General features: G+C 40.5%; 1 protein-coding gene across 1 annotated transcript; it reads left to right on the forward strand.

Annotated features, from left to right (window-relative positions):
* Positions 1 to 5,319: 5,319 nt before the first annotated feature.
* Positions 5,320 to 18,020, forward strand: timp2b (TIMP metallopeptidase inhibitor 2b). Its single transcript, XM_084071634.1, has 5 exons — positions 5,320 to 5,678; positions 15,079 to 15,179; positions 15,287 to 15,395; positions 15,643 to 15,767; positions 16,683 to 18,020. Exons 1-5 carry the CDS (start codon positions 5,549 to 5,551, stop codon positions 16,878 to 16,880), a joined length of 663 nt encoding a protein of 220 aa, XP_083927760.1. The 5' UTR covers positions 5,320 to 5,548; the 3' UTR covers positions 16,881 to 18,020.
* The last annotated feature ends 957 nt before the right edge of the window (positions 18,021 to 18,977 follow it).

An 18,977-nucleotide genomic window follows, 5' to 3' on the forward strand; every position in this document is an offset into this window, starting at 1 on the left:
GTTCCCCTCACTAACTTAGTGGTTGACTATCATAGCAACGCTAAACACAGAACTGAATACACTGAAGGTTAGAATGCATGACATTCAGTGAACTGTCTGTTCTACACTCAAACAAATGGTTCTAAATAACACCAGAATTGTTTCTTTGGCTCGTGGTCATAGGGGAACCTCTTTTGAAGGGTGCTACTGTATATAGCATTGGTCCTCAACCTTTTCAGGCAGCGAACCCCCAAAATAATCATATTTTAACTAGGTACCCCCCACCCTGACAAGCACTTGGAATAGTGCTTGTTATGAGTTGAGGCATTCAATTTAGTTTGACTCGGTTCCACAGATAAATATTGTGAAAATAGCATATCTACAAACTCACAACGCCTCGCAATGCGAGGCGTTGTGAGCCTGTAGATCGGCTATTTTCACAATTGTTCTTATTATTATTATTTGACATTTTGGCCAATGTGTGACCATTTTTATAGTATAGTGTATAGATTGTTGATTACTTTTGATGAGTAAAGTCAGTCTCAAAAGTCCTTAAATTGTCACTTCACTGTCATGTGGGGACCCACAGGTTGAGAACCACAGCTATATATAGCACCTAGAATCAGAATCGTCATTATTGTCACATCACAGGTTTACACTACATGAAGAAGTGGGTGAAATATATTTTTGTTCGAGTGCACTCCATCATTTGTAGTATGCGTGAGAAGAGAAAGGAAAAAGTTAGGTTAGAGCAGGAAAAGGGTGCTATATAGCACCGTTGTACCATTATAGGTGCCTAAACTAAGCTGAAGAACCAGTAGATAACCTGAAGAGAACCTGTAAAGAACCATAAAGGCCATCATATTTCTAAAATCTGCTACGGCCACTGACAAAGTGACTGTCCGTCTCACAGACCTCCTCATGTAGCCTAATAATGTAGAGCCAGTTTCACATAAACTCCAGACAATGACTAGAGAATCAGGTCAGGACATTGTTGCACTTTCACACATGTAGCACACAACAGAAGACTGTCTGCGGAGACAAAAACAGATCTTTTTAAATGAATTTCCTTCCACAAAACATGGCAGACATGAAAATCTAATGTAAATATGCATGTGTCCCTAATTGAACCGTTTGACATGCAGTCTCCTATAGATCCGCTGTAGGACTGTGGAATTAAGATCAATCAAACCATTATGCTGTAGGCTAGTGGGAAACTTCAGAGGGACAGATCTAGATTTCAGTACCCTCTTTGTTTTAGAGTCCAATTCTCTCCAGTGCCACCTTTGTTTTAGTGCCCACTGCTGCCCAGTTCTCTCCAGTGCCCACTTCATTCTAGTCGTTTTGTCTGTATGAACTATGTACGCCGGTCTACAGATATTTCCATGACAGGCTGTCCAAACAAAAACAAGTGCCCCCGGGGAAAGTTCAGCTATTTCGTACTACGTACAACTGTATAACGTAATTGGGGATGACTTTGCCTTGAGTAATACCAAGCTCATATACACTCTCTCCCAAAACATGCGTTCATTTCAAAATTCCCCAAAAGTTTGTCATTTGGGGTGTGGGTTTCACAGATAGGGCAGCGATTCCCAACCAAATAATTAGTCAAACAATAAGATTTTATTGATGCACAACATTAATATCCAAACATCAATGTTTAAATATAATAAATCGAAACTTAAAGTATATAGTTCCATTGAGCCAAGCTGGAACACAATCGATTGATCATTACACGACTGGCCCTTGACCACTTGTCCTGGCAGCCTGTGGACAGATGGGTGGGCCGAGAACACTTTTGAGATTTTCAAGTGGGCCCTGATCCAGAAAAGGTTGGGAACCGCCAAGTGAGGGACATAAATTCAGCTTTTCACACCTGCAGAGCACTAGTCTGCTATTTACATTGTAGTACAGCATGCCAAAGTGTTTCTCCTCCTCGGAGACATTCCTCGGAAATCCTCCTCCTCACCCTCTGGGCTTTCTCCTTTTGCGAGAAAGCCTACGCCCGAGGTTACGGCATCCCCTGCCTAATATTGCAGCGGTGCCTGTGAAAGGGCAAGCGGAAATGAGTGTGCACTGATTTACTGGAGGCGCGCTCATTTGGGGATTTCGTCAAAGAGAAAGTTCCAAATAGGGTGTGTAAACAATTTGCAGCAGTGAATGCTGAATACCCTGGTTATTCGGTCATACTTACGACAGCTCCAGTGGAATAGTCTGGACTCTCAGTCTCCACTGTGCACTGCACTCCGGACATGCACCAGACTGCTGGTGATTCACGCTCACATCGTGACAGCACACTGCGGGCACTGTCGACCCCAAAACCTCTGATGCCATTGCATGTGTGTTTTTCCGACAGATGTTTTCCCTCTCCTCACCGTCCCTCCTCAAGTGGGAATCAAACAATACAGAGAGCCATTGTCTCATTATCACAAAATGAAATACATGAATAGCTTTTTGCTGGCTGAATGGAAGATTACGGGAATTGTGCTGTATATGTGGGCTGCGGCTGGCTCACATCGAGGGAAGAGAAAACAAGGGTGGTGTGGAGGAGGTGGGGGGGAGGAAGGGCTTGGGAGTATTGCATGAAAGGTGGAGTGGTCAGGTCACAGTAGTCGAGAGTCACTGGCCCTTGTACAGTGTGCAGGCGATACAGGGGGGCTGAAGTCAGAGGATGTGGGTCACTGCCACAGCACCCACCAGTTCCCACAATGAGACCCTCTTTTTCTGTTTTGCTGGGCTCTTCCTTTTGAGAATATTCCTGTCCCTTGCAAGTCTGTAATTTAGGCTCTGGAGGTTCAGCCATTTCTAAGCCCCTCTGGGTGTTTGTAGTGCGTAATGTACACATACGAGGCTGCTTGCATTGCACTTCTTTGACAAACGCACCCTCTACGGACAAATGAAAACCTCATGTTGATACCATAAAGCGGATCTAAACTGGTGAATAAAATCCTGTTCAACCCCGAGTCGTAGTGTGTGGAAAAAACTACCTAACAAAGAGAATGATAGATTGATTACACTTAGCCAATTTTGGGGATGTTATGACTAATTTTAATCTCTTGACTGTAAATCAAATGCAGTGAGTTGGGAGAATACTACAACCACCACGATACTTAGCATTTGACTGTATTCTGCTTATAAGCAAAGGAAATGGAATTCTTAAAGGAAATAAATTCTTAGAAGTATTTCCTGTAAATGGGAGGCACGCGCAAATCCCCTACTTATCTCCTACGAAGGTTCTGAGGTCCAGGTGGGAGGTGGAGCGCAGTGTGTGTGTATGTATATGTGTGCGTGCGTGCGTGTGTGTGTGTGAGTGCGTGTGCGTGTGCGTGTGTGTGTGTGGATCGGTGCACCGCCCAGGAGCCAGGACATGCCTGCAAGACCACATCAGTAGGTATCTCAGTGCAAAGGAAGCCAGCTGTTTTGACAGGGGGCGGCATGGCTTTTCCCAGGAATAGATGTCTGCAGTTGTCCTGATGGCTTTGGCATACCGTGGAACAGAGACCAAAGCATATTTCTACGCCCCACTTGATCTGGCATGTGTCACTTCCTCTCATGCGTCTCGACCCCACCACTACCCCAACTTCTACATGTCATGTCCGTGGCGTGCTGTTGTCCGTAGCAGGTCCACTGTCTTTGGCAACTTCCGCTCTTGCATGTGAGTCATGCGGCTTCATAAAACATTCTACGTTTTGGGGATTTTCCTAATCTAGACACTTTTACTTGAAAGGGGAAGTTTTTACAATAGTATCTGTGGTCAGGCATAAATCAGCAAATATCCATTGCCACAACACGGGTGACCGATCTAGGAGTGTCCAATTCATTTCCGTCTTAAACATCTCCCTGGCTCTTTTTATAAAGTCAAGTAACAGGGACCTGTGGAAAAGCAACCAAGCAAAAAAATCCTAAACTATGGAAAAGAGTGGAAATATTTACTGGAGAGCCCAACAGACCGGCAGGCAGCAAAGGGCCAAATATGATGTCAGGGAGCAAGGAGCCCACAGCAGAATAGATACAGTCCTCTCTCTTCTATCCTCTTTCATTATTCACCATCATCATCATCATCATCATCAACCCTGATAGTTACACACCATGCCCTTACTGTGATCTCTGCTCTGGGGCCAGAATCAACACTGCAGGGCCACAAAAACCCAAACTGCGAGATCCTCATTTTCCTGAGGTGGTGTTGTTGCAGTATATTGAACTTTCCTACAAAGGAGCCATCCATTTTTGTGCATGCGCAAGGGATGAGAAATGACCCAAGAATTTTGACTATAGCATAATGTTTCTTTCATTAGAGCACAAGCAGCACAGAAGGGAGGAAGGTTTGGGTAGCTTACGTTAGGGGAATCGCCACCAGATTGAATCTATTAACTTTAAGGGGATGATGTCACTTCTCCCCACTGCCCCCCCCCCCACCCCCCCCCCCCCCCCCCCCACACACACACACACACACTTCTGCTTCTTGCTCCTTCCTTCTTCTTTTTTAGCATTTTCATGTGTTGCGGTGTCTTTAACAGCTAATGAAATTGTGCTTGCCTAGCATAGAAGTCTAAACACACAGGAAAGTGCTTCTTTTGTAAGTGCTTCTTTTGTAAGGCCTATATGTCAATCATAGTAATAGCATATACATAGGCTATAAGCATAAAATATTATGGATATTATCACTTGAACTCCTCCACAGTCCACATGACCAGTAACAGTAAGGAACAGTTAACAAGAATTAGGGTTGCTGGTTTTCTCCCACATGAAACAATCCTGACTTGGCCAACAAAACCCAAACAAAAAAGACGACAGAATTGGTTAGATTGATTATAGTGTTTGATTGATTGAATACTTTATTAGACAGAAATGTAAACAGCGCGAGGTACAGTGAGACATTTGAGCTAAAAGGATAACACAAAAAAGTCCTGTGGACTTGTTTCCATTGTGGTCCTATGTATTCAGTTCATCAACATAGCATAAAAAATAACACCAAAATACACTATTGTGTACAGAGTAGAAAGGAAAAAAAACTGCCATCACCTTTCTATGGGAGAAGTAAGTTTACCTAAGATACTGTATCAAGAGTAAAGCAAATTATAAAAGGAAAATGACACAAAAAAAGTTGGTTACAACAACAACATTCTGTCTGAGGCTACTTGTTGCAATAGTCATTTTTTTTCCATAATATTTTTTCCATATAATTATGAAGTAATAGGCTAGTACACAATACACACTGATGATTAAATCATAGCTCATATTCACCTACGAGATGCTCATCTCACGACTCACTGGCTGGATCCACAACAGGGGAGGAGCTCAGGCTGCCTGCAATAAAACCAGACCGTTACCGACAGCAGAGACACAAACACACTGTCTGTCTGTCTGTCTGTCTGTCTGCAGTCTGTCTGGAGGAGAATGAACACATTCCTGGAGCAGTAGCAGTGACAAGTGGACCCTCTTTGATGAGAGTAGCCTAGTTTGAAACTGTGGACGGTTTTGTTCTTATTCCTTAGAGATTGTAGACTGCACCTTTTTTTTTTGTATTCTTTTTTTTTTTAAAGTATTTTATAAATCCAATTTTGCCAACATGACTTGGACGGTTAGCAGTGGTTTTGTCACCCTGGCCATCCTGTTCCTCTGGAGGGTGGAAGAGATTGCAGAAGCTTGCAGCTGTTCTCCTGCTCATCCTCAACAGGCGTTCTGCAACGCAGACGTCGGTAAGTAGCTCCTGCTCAACGCATTGATTCAGCAGCATTTGACTCCAGGGACATGATTATTATGATAGTAGTAGTGTTGTTGGCATAGTCATTACTCACACTATTGATTTGATACACATCTGGGGGGAAAGGAGGAGAAAAAAAATATCATATTTTCGGATATTTAAATATAGGCCTATCCATTTGTCCTTGCTGTCCATAATTTGAAGATTGTCCTAGACAGACTAATCGATAGACTAATCAATTAAATTGAATGAAATCTATTTAAATTGACTGAATAATAGCATACATTTTAATTTATAGGCTATAGCAATGTATCTTTCTTGTATTTATTGTCCTATTTAAAGGCGCTGTAAGTTATTATTTTATTTATGTTTTCGTTTAAGCAATAAGTTTTCTTTTAAGAGGTTAAAGATATATACCTGAGAGCCTAAGCACTGTTATAGTGTTTGTTCTCTCCAGCTCTTTAATAAACAGAAAATAGAATTTCAGGTGGGTCAACAATTTCATCCAATCAGGAGAGAGTATTAATTTTTCAGCTTCAAATTGTGTAGTGTTCCAGTCCCACTATCTGCTCACTTCACTTCTTTGTACCTCTTTGTATGTTCACTTCCAATTTCACTTGTTTATCCTGCATCCATGAGTCCTCTCTCCTGGTTTGATGAAATTGGGATCCCAACCTGAACATTTATTTTCTCTTGATGGGGAGACCCCTACCCTGTTACTGAACAAACTGGAGTCTATATGACTACTATGGAAATATAGAGCTATTTAACACTTATTTTTAAAAGACAACAATCACTTATATCCCCTATAATTAGTTTAGTTGTTCAAATGGTTGAGTTTACTAATCATTAATTATTCATTAATTACTGCACAGTTTCATCTCTTGATCTCTGTGTCCATTCACAGTTCAATCTCTTGATCTCTTTACTTTTTGGATCTTTTGTGAACCTGCTGTTCACGACAGGACTATTTTGACAGAGAATAGATCAAGTTTCTCTTTCAATTTCTCTGCCAGTTTTTGAGGTCTATACTGTGGAGGAAACGATGTCAGTGTTGCATGACAAAATTCCTACCATCAAGAGGACCATGCTCCTTTGCAATTCCACCAAGGATGGTTGAACACAAATTTAAGCTACTCTTTTTCATACGCTATGTTTCCCCCATTTATATTACTGTTTACAAAACATTGCCTGTTGGTGCCTTGCAACATTGGCCTCATGTTACAGTTAACAGTGACCGGCTTGTCTAACTATTTAAATTGAGGTTTGCTGAGGATCTTTTTTCTTGGTTGTGAGCTGGCTGAGCGTGTGGTATGTTACAGTAGCTGACTTATTTAAAGGTTTCCCTTTACCATTGGATTCCATGGCTGTGGAGGTTGGAAAAAACAAAAAATGCAGTTTAAGTTATGCTGTTAAAGGAAAGAGAATTTCTGCAGATCTTTCTCATTAGAGATCAGGAAAATTATTATTTCTCAAACTTCTCTTTAGTCAGCTTTGAGAGAATATGTCAAGTTTAATGGGGTGGATTGAACCACATAACACAACACAACATAGTGATTAGCATATAGATCTATTCTATTGCATAACTGTCTTCGACAGCATTTTTAAAAATATTACTTGAAGAAAAAGACCATGGCTCAAATCTTCATTGATTCAAAGGACAAATGCTCAAAGTCACTGTATGGACTTGCAATATTGTTATTGGTTGTTACAAACTGTGATTATAAAGAAAGGATGTCCACCAGTTATTTTAGTTATGTTTTGTTTATTTGACAACTGGGCAACAACTATGTGTAAAAACTCACATCTTCATCATAAAATCATACTGAAAAAGACCCACAACACAATTTCCCTTGATCCACGGTTGAATAAATAGTTTCTAATTTAAGATTATGTTACTCACAACTTGTCAAGATTGGCATTGACCCATACACACATTTGCATTTAACAGTTGTTGTTGTTGTTGTTTTTATCTCTCTGCACACACATTTGCAATGCTAGATCTATAGCATTGTGACCAGGACTGTCTGTAGCTACTGTAGAAGTCAGTCTTGTAGACATGAGCCTTATTAGCAATGGATCCTGTGTGATCATGTAATGCCTGCACACACAGTAAAATAATCTGTTAATCTACAGTAACTGTGGAAATGGAGTGTATACACAGTACACACCCAGAGTTAAATTAACAAGAGCTTATTAGTACACTGACCTTGGCCTTCTCAATGACGAGTCTTCCCAAAGTGGTCCCATAGGGTTTCAACAGTTAATCGATTCATTGAATAAAATAATGGATTGTTGCAGCGCTAGTCTCAGAGCCCATGTAGGGTCTGAGGGCCACTATACCCTCACATAAACCTGGACATTATCCCTCAGCACCATGGATAGGCCCATACCAACATCCACCACACCGCCAAGGCGGGTGGAATTTGCTTTCAGCAAAGCATGGCATTCAGCTCAGTTCTGGCATCAAACATGGAACCAACATCACCATGATGTTGGACACACAGGACACTGTTATAACATTAAACTCACAATAAGGAAGTTACAGAGCTTTGCAAAATAACACGCAAACAAGGAAGCTGTAGTGAAGGTCATACATCATTTGCAATGGGATCAAACATACATTTACACTTGTCATTTAGAGGAAGATCAGCCTTTCTTGCACAACCCTTCTAGCACTTTCTCAAAAGGTTCCTCAAACCTTTAGCTGACGCATACTTTAATGGCTATTGCTCTAAGCGCCACCCTTTGGCCCTGGGCATTTGCTCAACCTAGCTTGTGAAACAAACAAATTAGATTTGTCACATAGAATGCTCTGGACTGTACACAAATCTTTGTGTGATAATGACCAGATAGAAGCATCTGTATAAGAAACATATTACCAGAACATGCAGCTTTCATTAAAAAAAAAAACAAAAGAAACTGAGTTTTTCAAACACATGTCTTGAGGAAACCTCTTCAGCTTAATATCAGACAGCTTACTTATAATATAAAATGTCTGGTCCCTAATTGACAGGCAGGAAACAAGCCACTTACCTACAATCAATTCATCCTCAAGGACTTCAGCTTACTGAGTAGTAGCACATGATTGTGTCAGAAGATATTATACGAGACATTGTACATTATTCAAGTATAAGTAATACTACAGACTTAGAAAAGTCTACTCAAGTTATAGTTATAGGTACTGTATAACAATTTAACTACTTAGGGCAACAGCATGAACTGTACCATATCAAGCTTCAAGGCTTTCACCATGTTACAATGAGCATCCAGGTGAAATACCACATCCAATTGTAGGTTCCAGTTCTACATTGTCCACGAGCAATGATATAATGTTCATGGGCGACCCTCTCATCAATTCAAAAAGGTAGAGCCCGCACACAAAAGCAGGTAAAAGGTACTTCTTTATTAGCTGACGTTTCGATCCGCTGTGGATCTTCTTCAGGTCATGTCCTGAAGAAGATCCACAGCGGATATAAACGTTGTCAGCTAATAAAGAAGGACCTTTTATCTGCTTTGGTGTGCGGGCTCTACCTTTTTGAACTGAAGCCTCTTTATCCCAGCACCCACCAGTCGATGTGGTTTACCTTGAAGTTCCCTTTCAACCTTCTCATCAAGACAGAACACTTTATCATGAGAAAGGATGGAACAGAAGCAAAACATGTCTTTCCTCATAAATTTAAATCACTTCCATACGCAGTAAAATATCCTGAAGGTTAATTTAACAGCAGAGTTAAATTGGCATGCAGTATTTTGGCAGTGTATGAGTTTAGCTTGAGGCAGAGTTATGCTGCTGGCCACATATTTATTGGTAATTATATTTGCCCTTTGCTTTGTAATGCTTTGCTGGAGTGATTTGTGTGTGTATGTAGCTACCTGTGCGGCTCTGGAAAGAAAAGAGTGCAAATCATTTCGGAACTTGAAAGGTGGCTGATGCTAGCCTGATTTCCGCTGGAGGGACAGCCTTGCAAGCTGTGTAAACAGAGGAGACATTTAAACCAGTGCGCCCTTCTTTTTGTGGTCCAAATTGTATGTAGGCCAGCTCTCAGCACAGCTTCTCAGTGCAGCTCAACACTGATATCCATCTGTTGCGTCTATGGCCCAAAATTGCTATATGGTTACCATACATGATATCCATTGTATTAGTTTTTATACAGCACAACTTTGCAAATAATAGACCAGGTTAATATAAAAATCATCCAATCATCACCTAATAGGAATGCGTAGGACACATGATTATAGAGTTAAAAGGTAGACAGACTGCCTTTTATAGCACTTTTCTTGTCTCTTTCTTGTTTCTTGGGATGTGCGATATATTGGTCATCATATGGGTATCAGCTGATAATTACTTACAATTACAAAATAATCTAAATGTGGCCTGGGCCGTAACGTGATGGTCCAGGCACCCTAGGCTGCAATGCCAACCTGACAGCGTGTCGCGGGTTCGATTCCCGTTCTCGATGACCTTTGCTGCGTGTCACCCCCCCATCTCTCTCCCCATTTCCTGTCAGCCTACTTTCCCTATCCCTCCCATAAAGACATTAAAAACGCCTTTAAAACAAAAAATAATCAAAATGATTCCTGCAGATGCAGTAATTACTGTACGTGCAAACCATGTTGATGTATTTGTGGATAAACAGCTTATGTTATCTTATCTACACAGCAGACAGTCTGCGTTGTGGAATTATTTCAAAGTCTCTGAAAGTGAAAACAAATTAGCCATTTGCAATAACTGTTCAGCTTTAGTCAAGTGAGGAGGGAGCAAGACACAATAATTCAATATGACATCCTTAAACATGCATAACGTGCTCCTCCCTGAATCTGTGTTGCAGAGGCACAGAAAAGTGCTATATTTGGATCTTTTTTTTTGCATTCATTGTTGCTAATTCATCAAAGACAACACGAGGGGTGAAGGGCTTAAAAGAAAAAGATTGAAGATGGTCCATTTGGCACATGTCACTGCTGGAATTCCCAAGGGGCGCCTGCATAGGTTGTTTCAAAATAAAAAAGTAAATAAAAAGTAAAATAAAGAATAATTCCCTACACATCCTCAAAGTGTCTGTTAAAAGCCAGGCAAATCTCAGCTTGATCTCCAAGCACCAGGTTATCATTTTTGATGTGTGTAGGCAGAGAATTTGTAGATTTGTTTTTTATTTAAATCAATTGCTTTCCTAAAACTGTCTCGAGATCTCGAGGGCACTCGAATGATGATGATGAGAATAGGAGCTATAGTGATAAGATCTAGAAAGTATTTTGACTTGGCTTTTCTTACTGCCGTGGTGCATACATTTCTAATTTGTTAGAAGGACAACCAGTGTGCGGGATCTCCTGAGCGTCTGGCACGAGACCAAGCACTATACGTTTGTTTAAATAAGGCTGATAGCTCCTGGGAGAACCAAGGTGTTGATCTATCTTTGACTATCTTTGACTGTCCCTGTCCCCCATCCTGATGAAAACGCCTATGGTGGGGCATACTTGTGTGCGTATACATGAGCATGCGTGCATTATCATGCACGTGCATGAATGTGTACATATACGTTTAAGGGTCACGGTTTGGGTGAAAAATATGGTCACCAGTGTTGGAACTAACACGTTACTGTAACGCAACAACTTTTTTCCATAACTAGTCGTGTGACTGACTCTTTCCAATTCAATAATGCTATTAAGTTACTGAAATTTTACAGCAAACAGTATGGAGACAGTATGGACTGTATGAAGATTTGTCACATTCGTGGGTCTAAGTGAAATACAGTATGTGATTCAAATTTGGGGTCGTTCAGACGATGCTTTCATGATTTGTGGCATTTGTATTTGTTTTATTGCATGACAGGGGAACAGTATTGATCACTCAAACAACAATCCTGGGCTGATAATATCTATAGAGGGGCTGAATAGGGATCCTAATGAATTTCACAATTACTCAATTTTGTTCTCTGACTGACCTGTGGCTTTGGGGGAGCGGGGGGGTGGATGAGTGACTCTGCGGGACTTTATGCCCAAAGGCCCTGTAATTACATGACAAGCATATTGTTGCTGCGGTGGAAACCTTGTCCAAAACCTTTCAGGAAATAGAAAAAAGTACAAACGGATCTAATGTAATTATTTTATCACAACACTCTTGTTAATGCTCTTCATTGGTTAGATATTTATAAAACACACGGACAGATGTAACCACTTTTGGATAAAGTATAAAATAGGGTATTACATAAAATAAAATACAATATGGAGATACAAGGTTTCTGCCTGACAGTGACGATTTGCAACATTTGTTTATTGTTTGTGAAACTGGAGAAATAGCCAGTACTATCCGGCTCCATAGCTCTAAGTGTTTGTCATTGTCTTTGGGAAAACTTTCCCACAGTAAAGAGTGCCATTTCCGGCAAGAACTGTGTGTGTCTTGGCTCCTAAGTATGGTCACGTCCAATCTTCAGTTGATCAAGTAACAGACACACACAAACACACATCATACTATGATGATTAACCTGACTCCTTAATGTCACCTCTATCTTGCTAGTTAAACAAGCACAGCAAATTGTTTCCGTGCAATCCGTGGCATCATGGGGTGGGAACGTTCTAGATGAGTCATTTAGTGGTCTCTATAGGTTACCAAGAGAACACAGGAATAGGAAAATGGCTGAGAGTCCATTGCTTTACTTTTTAACCCATGTTACTTTCCAGAGTTTCACTAAATGCTGAAAGAAATTCCTTAAGTCACTGATTTTCTCCACTGCAATTACAATGTGGCCTTTATCTCTCTACCGTGTTATTTTATCTTGTGTTGAGTAATTGTCCAAGTCCAAGTGCTGGCAATCTACAGTATCAAACTTGACAACAACCTAGACACTGTTAAGGTTGACCATCAAGTCTCTACAGCCATACAAAACTGGTTTGTTGTCCAATTTTAACCACTTTAAAGCTGGTGTCAATATCTTAGTCATGCCATTATTGGTCAATATTAAAAAGAAATGTCAAACGGGAATAGCAGATCTACAAACTTACACGACGTGTTGTGAGCTTGTTGATCTGTTTCCGTTATTTCTGTTATTCCTCGCACAACAAAGTAGCTATATAGCATAGGGCTTACAGTAAGTGGTTAAGGTCTAAATTAGAAGATAATCTCTCATCTTTCTGTATCTGCGGTTGATTTTCAAATAAAGAAAATATTTATCGTTTTAATTTTGCATTGTCAATCAACTCTGGGAGGATTAATGATTTTATCATTGGTCATTTGGAAGTAGCTACTTTAACGAGACTAGATGCTGCTGGTTCATGATGCCGCAGAAGATAGCTTTGTCCAAATCCTTGCAGGGGTAAATATAGTTCTTTTTACCTGACCTACTTTGGAACAGTGGAACTATGAGGAGTGTATGTGTGATTCTGCACACTCTGTGAAAGGGGATTACCACTAATGTTCCCCGTAACTAGAGGAGTTTTTGAGTAAAAGAGTTTTTCCTTACTTCGTTCTTCCTGGAACAACACAACACTACAGCACTGAGTACCCCCCTTTGTCTGTGCGTACAGTGTCTTGATTGTTTTAGGATCACTTAGTGAAATTTGTGACCCAAAGTGCATCTTTGGCATTGTGGGTGTGTGGCTTAAGGAAAGAGTGTGTTTGTCTATTGCTGCTCATGTACTGTATGTGCATTTGTGTGTGTGTGTGTGTGTGTGTGTGTGTGTGTGTGTGTGTGTGTGTGTGTGTGTGTGTGTGTGTGTGTGTGTGTGTGTGTGTGTGTGTGTGTGTGTGTGTGTGTGTGTGTGTGTGTGTGTGTGTGTGTGTGTGTGTGTGTGTGTGTGTGTGTGTGCAAAATCACTGTGTTTGTACAGTTTGTAGATCAGTGTCAGTATCTGCTGACTGAAAGCAACTCGCATGCAGAAAAGCATGCAGCCAACACAAGGAGTTTTGCACTTTCTTTTTCCTGGCTATAAACTACAGTAAATCCTACTACTCTCTCTCTCTCTGTCTGTCTGTCTGTCTCTCTCTTTCTCTCTACACTGTCTGCCCTCTCGTTCTCTCCTCAACCTATATGTTTGTTCTAACTTCATCACATTCCTCTATGTGGGTCCATCCTTTTGACTGTATATGGGACGTGTTGCGGTTCATTCCACACCTGCAGCGTGATTATGCTATTCCTGTCCCTCCTTACCTCTGTTTCCCTGCCTGTAGGCTACAAACACCCTCCATGATCACTCCCGTTGTTTATACACACACTTCTCTTTCTTTCTTCTTCCCTGTTTTCCTCCTGCCAACCATTGACTCTTTATAGCCTTAAAAGGAAATGTTCCCCAAGTATCTATTGTAATCAAATTAGAGCACATGTGGTTCCCAGCCTCATACTTGGGTCAAATAAAAACCCTGAAAGGATCTTATTTGGTAAGGCTAGGGCTGGTCTGAGGATGTCAGCAGCTGCCACCTAAACTGCAAGCCGACATCTGGTAAACGTTAGTCCTCCTGTCGCTTCTCTCCATCCTTTGCTAAAAGCTGAGTGTGATGTGGTTGAACGTATTTCATGCATAGTAAGATAGTAATAACACTCAGGCAGCAACAATTTTCAATTACAACAGATTAATTTGATGAAGTCCTGCTTATCCAGCAATCAGAATTGAGGAATTCAAATGTGTTGCCAAATGTAAAAGCTCTGCCTTACAATCAGTATTATGTTTGTGTTTGAAATATTATATTACACAGATAGTACTACTGTAAATGGAACAGGTACATGGGGGATTAAATGGGTGATCTTTTATATTGAATCAAGAGTAGCCTATTTAGCCCTGCCGTTGCTCAAAAGCTCACTCGCTTGGCCACGATTCAATTTTTCCATTTAGATTTGTTTTCATTTCTGAACCTCGTGGTATCTTCAATCTGAAGCTGTGAGTGCAAGAGTGAAGGGCAGGCATGAAGACGACAGAGAGAGAGAGAGAGAGAGAGAGAGAGAGAGAGAGAGAGAGAGAGAGAGAGAGAGAGAGAGGGGTCTATTTGCATGTCAGCACCTCTGCGCAGACAGAAAGGCAGGTCGGTCGTCGACTCGGCAGGGGCTGGGGGCAGTTTAGTTCAGCTTTTCAAAGATTGCTGACTGGCTTCCGCCTGTGTCGGTTCAGGAGCCTGGGAGCAAAGCGGCACACATTCCACTCTCTGACTGCAGCTGATGAAACACTCATGGCTCCCAGTCTTCCCAGCAGATGGTAACAGCAAACTCTTCATATCCAGGCCAACGGCTGCGAATGAATTGACCATTTTCACGAGCTCTGAGTTAAAAGAACACTATACTGTGTGGCATGCCAAATCTGCGCGGAGCAGTGATCAGATACAGACAGACCATGAATCCACTGTAGTGGAAGCGACTGGAGATTCTAAAATGTGTTGCTGAAATAAACCATTCACTTTTTGTTCTTTACAGTGATCAGGGCAAGGGTAGTCGGAAGGCAAGAGGTTGATGCCGGAAACGACGTCTATGGCCATCCAGTCAAACGCATCAAGTATGACATCAAGCAGATCAAGGTAAATCACGCTATTGAAATAACTTGCATCTCATGGCTGGGTGAGGTTCAACACCATGACGAACTGTTTGTTTTAATGGGTGTTATTCTCTCTGTGTAAACTGACAGATGTTCAAGGGTCCTCAGCAGGATGTTGATGCTATCTACACCGCACCCTCCTCTGCAGTGTGTGGCGTGAGTCTGGAGACCAATGGCAAGAAGGAATATCTTTTCACAGGTACAGCTGAGACCACATTACAATGTGTATACTCATCACTATTGAGCCTCGATAATCAAATGTTCATACGGTGGCAAGGGTTTTTTCTTTCTTTGTCCTTGATACCAATTACCAAGCATTGCGAGTTGTATTTCATTGCTTCTGCTATACTATTCCCACGCTGAAATGTTGGTCAACTACTACAGCAAATGTCATTTTGTTATTCTGCATATCTATATGTTGACCCATTATGTTCTAACTTCTACAGGCAAACTGGAGAGAGATGGGACAATGCACGTCACACTATGTGATTTCATCGAGTCCTGGGAAGTCATGAGCGTTACCCAGAAGAAGAGTCTGATTCAACGCTACGAGATGGGCTGTGGCTGCAAGGTAGAACGGATTACATCTCTAAGTGGAAGGGGGGTCAGAATGTAGCCATAGAACAACACAGTAATATTACACAGTAGTTGAGACTAGAGCTGTACATAGTCGACTGATAGTTATCAGAATCAATCGACTAAATGATTAGTTGAATGAACCACTCTCTACAGTATATACTTTGTGGTACGCCAAATTGTGAGAATAGCCGATCTACACGCAAGCTTGTATAGCTGCTATTTTCATATACATACGAATTAACCTTCTGATTTCACAATGGCTATAGACTATTGGCCTGTAGACTTGTAGAATTAAAGAGTTGTATCTAGAGTTCAACATACAGCTTATTTAGCAAGAAATAATGTCAGCATGGGGAAAGAAAGCATTAAAAAATGTCTCGGTCAATTACGAGCAATATCCAACCGATTCATCGATTATTTGACAATGAGGGGAGAGACAATACATTTTTTTCCTTTTTTTTTCTAGTTCAACTTTATTATAGTGCCGAATCACAAGTTTACATATAGAGCACTGACCTGATGTTGTCTCTCAACCTGAACAAGCTTTTTTGCGACGGTGCCAAAGAAAAACTCCCCTTTAACGGGAAAACCCCTCAGTCAGAAACAGGCCCTACGGTGGGCGGCCATCTGTCTTGACCGTGTCTGGGTGAAAGAAAGAGAGGGAGAGAGGAGGGAGAGAGAGACAGCAACAGCAATAGATGCGATGAACTGTTAGCTTGTAGAGCTGCTATTTTCACTCTTTGTGAAGTATAAAATTAATTGATGTATAAAAAGTTAAAAAATATATTTAAAAGAAACACTCTTCTTGATTATTCGATTAATAGACAAAGCAAAGACAATAATCGATTGTTGCAGGCAGCCCTACTGTAGTTCACTCACTAATCTTGATCTCTTCCACAATCCTTAGATCACCCGTTGCACCTCCATCCCATGTATGATCAACTCCCCAGAGGAGTGTCTGTGGACAGACTGGGTGATCGAGAAGAGCATCAGTGGACCCCAGGCCAAACACTTTGCTTGTATTAAGAGGAGTGATGGCTCGTGTGCTTGGTACAGAGGGTCGTCACCGCCCAAAAAGGAGTTCATGGATATCGAGGACCCTTAACTTCACCGACCATCACTGTTGTTCAATGTTACTGAGGATGTCTGCGATTAAAAATATGCTAACCTATACATTCCCAAAATTTCAATTCATCAAACAGTCAAAACTATTTTTTTCGTGTAATATCAGACCCAGGGTTGCATTCATCAAGGAAATTATAATAATATATAAAAGCACTTACTAGTCACCAATTGTTCAAGATTAGAAAAAAGAGTACTCATAATTTGTTAGGGTTAATTTTTCATAATTTCAGGCAAAAAAAAGGGAGGTCCAGTTTCAATCACTCTATAACTATGCTGGTAAGCTGTATCTGCCTGTTCATAAATAGACATTGTACAGCTGGCATCTTGATGTAGATTATTTTGTGACAGCGGTGCTATCACAAAAAAAGAAAACGAGTACCACTCATTTTTGTCCTAGCTGCTTCGATTATTATTAGTAAATCTACTTTATTTCTTGAACTCACAGGTCAATTTTGTTTTATGTTTTTCTTTTTTCCCCCCATCTAAATGAATTGCAAATCCGACTGTTTGGAGCAAGTGTCATGTCTATGACCACAATTCATGTGCCAGCCTGTGTACCCTATTGATGCTTTTGTCATGGTTGTATGTCTTCTTAAAAAACAAATATAAAATAAACATTTGAATAGATGTAGAATGCACTTTGAACACAGTTGCTGCAGCATTCATATTTTCTATAACGATAATTGTCTGAAAACAAGGGGATTGAATCCTCTAATTTGATGTTTGTTTGTTTTTTTGTATTACAGCTCTGACACAAGTATAATTTTTGCTTTTCTTTTTGTGATGCCTCGGTTTAAGAGTATATTTTATTTAAGGAGGTTGGATGACTTCATATCATAAAAAAAAAGAAAAGAAAATGAAGCATCTTCTTGAAGAATCATGAAAATGACCATGAAATGACAGTTTGAGGATGATTTCATGAAAAGATCATCTCAAGTTTACAGATATGTGAAAAGATTCTTCTGTAAGCCTATACCTGTTGATCATAAACTATCATAAAGTAGAATGGTCTTGTGCTGGTTTCACATGAGACTTTGTTGAGAGAAGGCAACATTTTGCATGCATGAATAACTTAAACAATACTGTACAATTGACAAATACAATAAATAAAACAACAGAATACCTTTTGGTTTGATTTTTTCCCAACCCCAATGTAAATAAGAAAACAGAAAGCAAAAATGATCATTACAGTAATCTAGTGCCCTCTGCTGGCAATGGCAAGCTATAGCAGAGCCATCCCTGTTATATTTCCCGGTGCCGTTTGAGCTGGACATTGTCGCACATTTTCCACTTTACATGTTTCTTGCCCCTTTCTGCACATCGTATCCAAAAAGTAAAGGTTTTCTGAAACGCTCACATATGTTTTAAGTTTTAGCTGGCAATAAAATCTATCCAACGAGTTGAAAAAAGTATTATAATTCGCCTCTGTCCTCAGCCGGTTCCATAATATTTTGCATAAGAAGATGCAATTCAACATTTGACCAGTAGGGTCAGTAATGTTATCTCTACGGGCGCAACTCTTGTCTTAAAAACATGTAACCAGCTGAGGACAGGAGCGAGTTACTTTTACTACTTTTTTCAACTCGTTGGATAGATTTTATTGCCAGCTAGAACTTAAAACACCTGTGATTGTTTCAGAAAACCTTTACTTTTTGGATACGATGTGCAGAAAGGGGTAAGAAACATGTAAAGTGGATAATATGCGACAATGTCCTGCTAAAACGGCAAGGGGAAACGAGGAACCTCATCTCGGAACGGAGGGAGAGGTTCCGTCGGAGCTAATAATACCATAACTTGTTATGACATAATAAACATGTTTATGGGTGGGTAATAATTACATTATTCTATGATTTGAGGTTGTCTTGGTTTATAGTCACAAGATGTTTGCAAAACGAGATTCTTTTTTAGTGACATAACAATCCATCGCTAATTCATTCTTTCTTTGAAGGTGCATTGATTATCAACGTCGTTTGTTGATTCGCTTGTAGAACGTCATAGAAAGGTCGAGGTCGAGATAGTATAGAGAATTACATAAAGAAGCATATTCAGAATTAGATCCTCCGATGGACTGAAAATT

This window comes from Gymnoscopelus microlampas (genome assembly GCF_963454915.1).
Source record: "Gymnoscopelus microlampas genome assembly, chromosome: 11".
NCBI classification, from domain to species: Eukaryota; Metazoa; Chordata; class Actinopteri; order Myctophiformes; family Myctophidae; genus Gymnoscopelus; species Gymnoscopelus microlampas.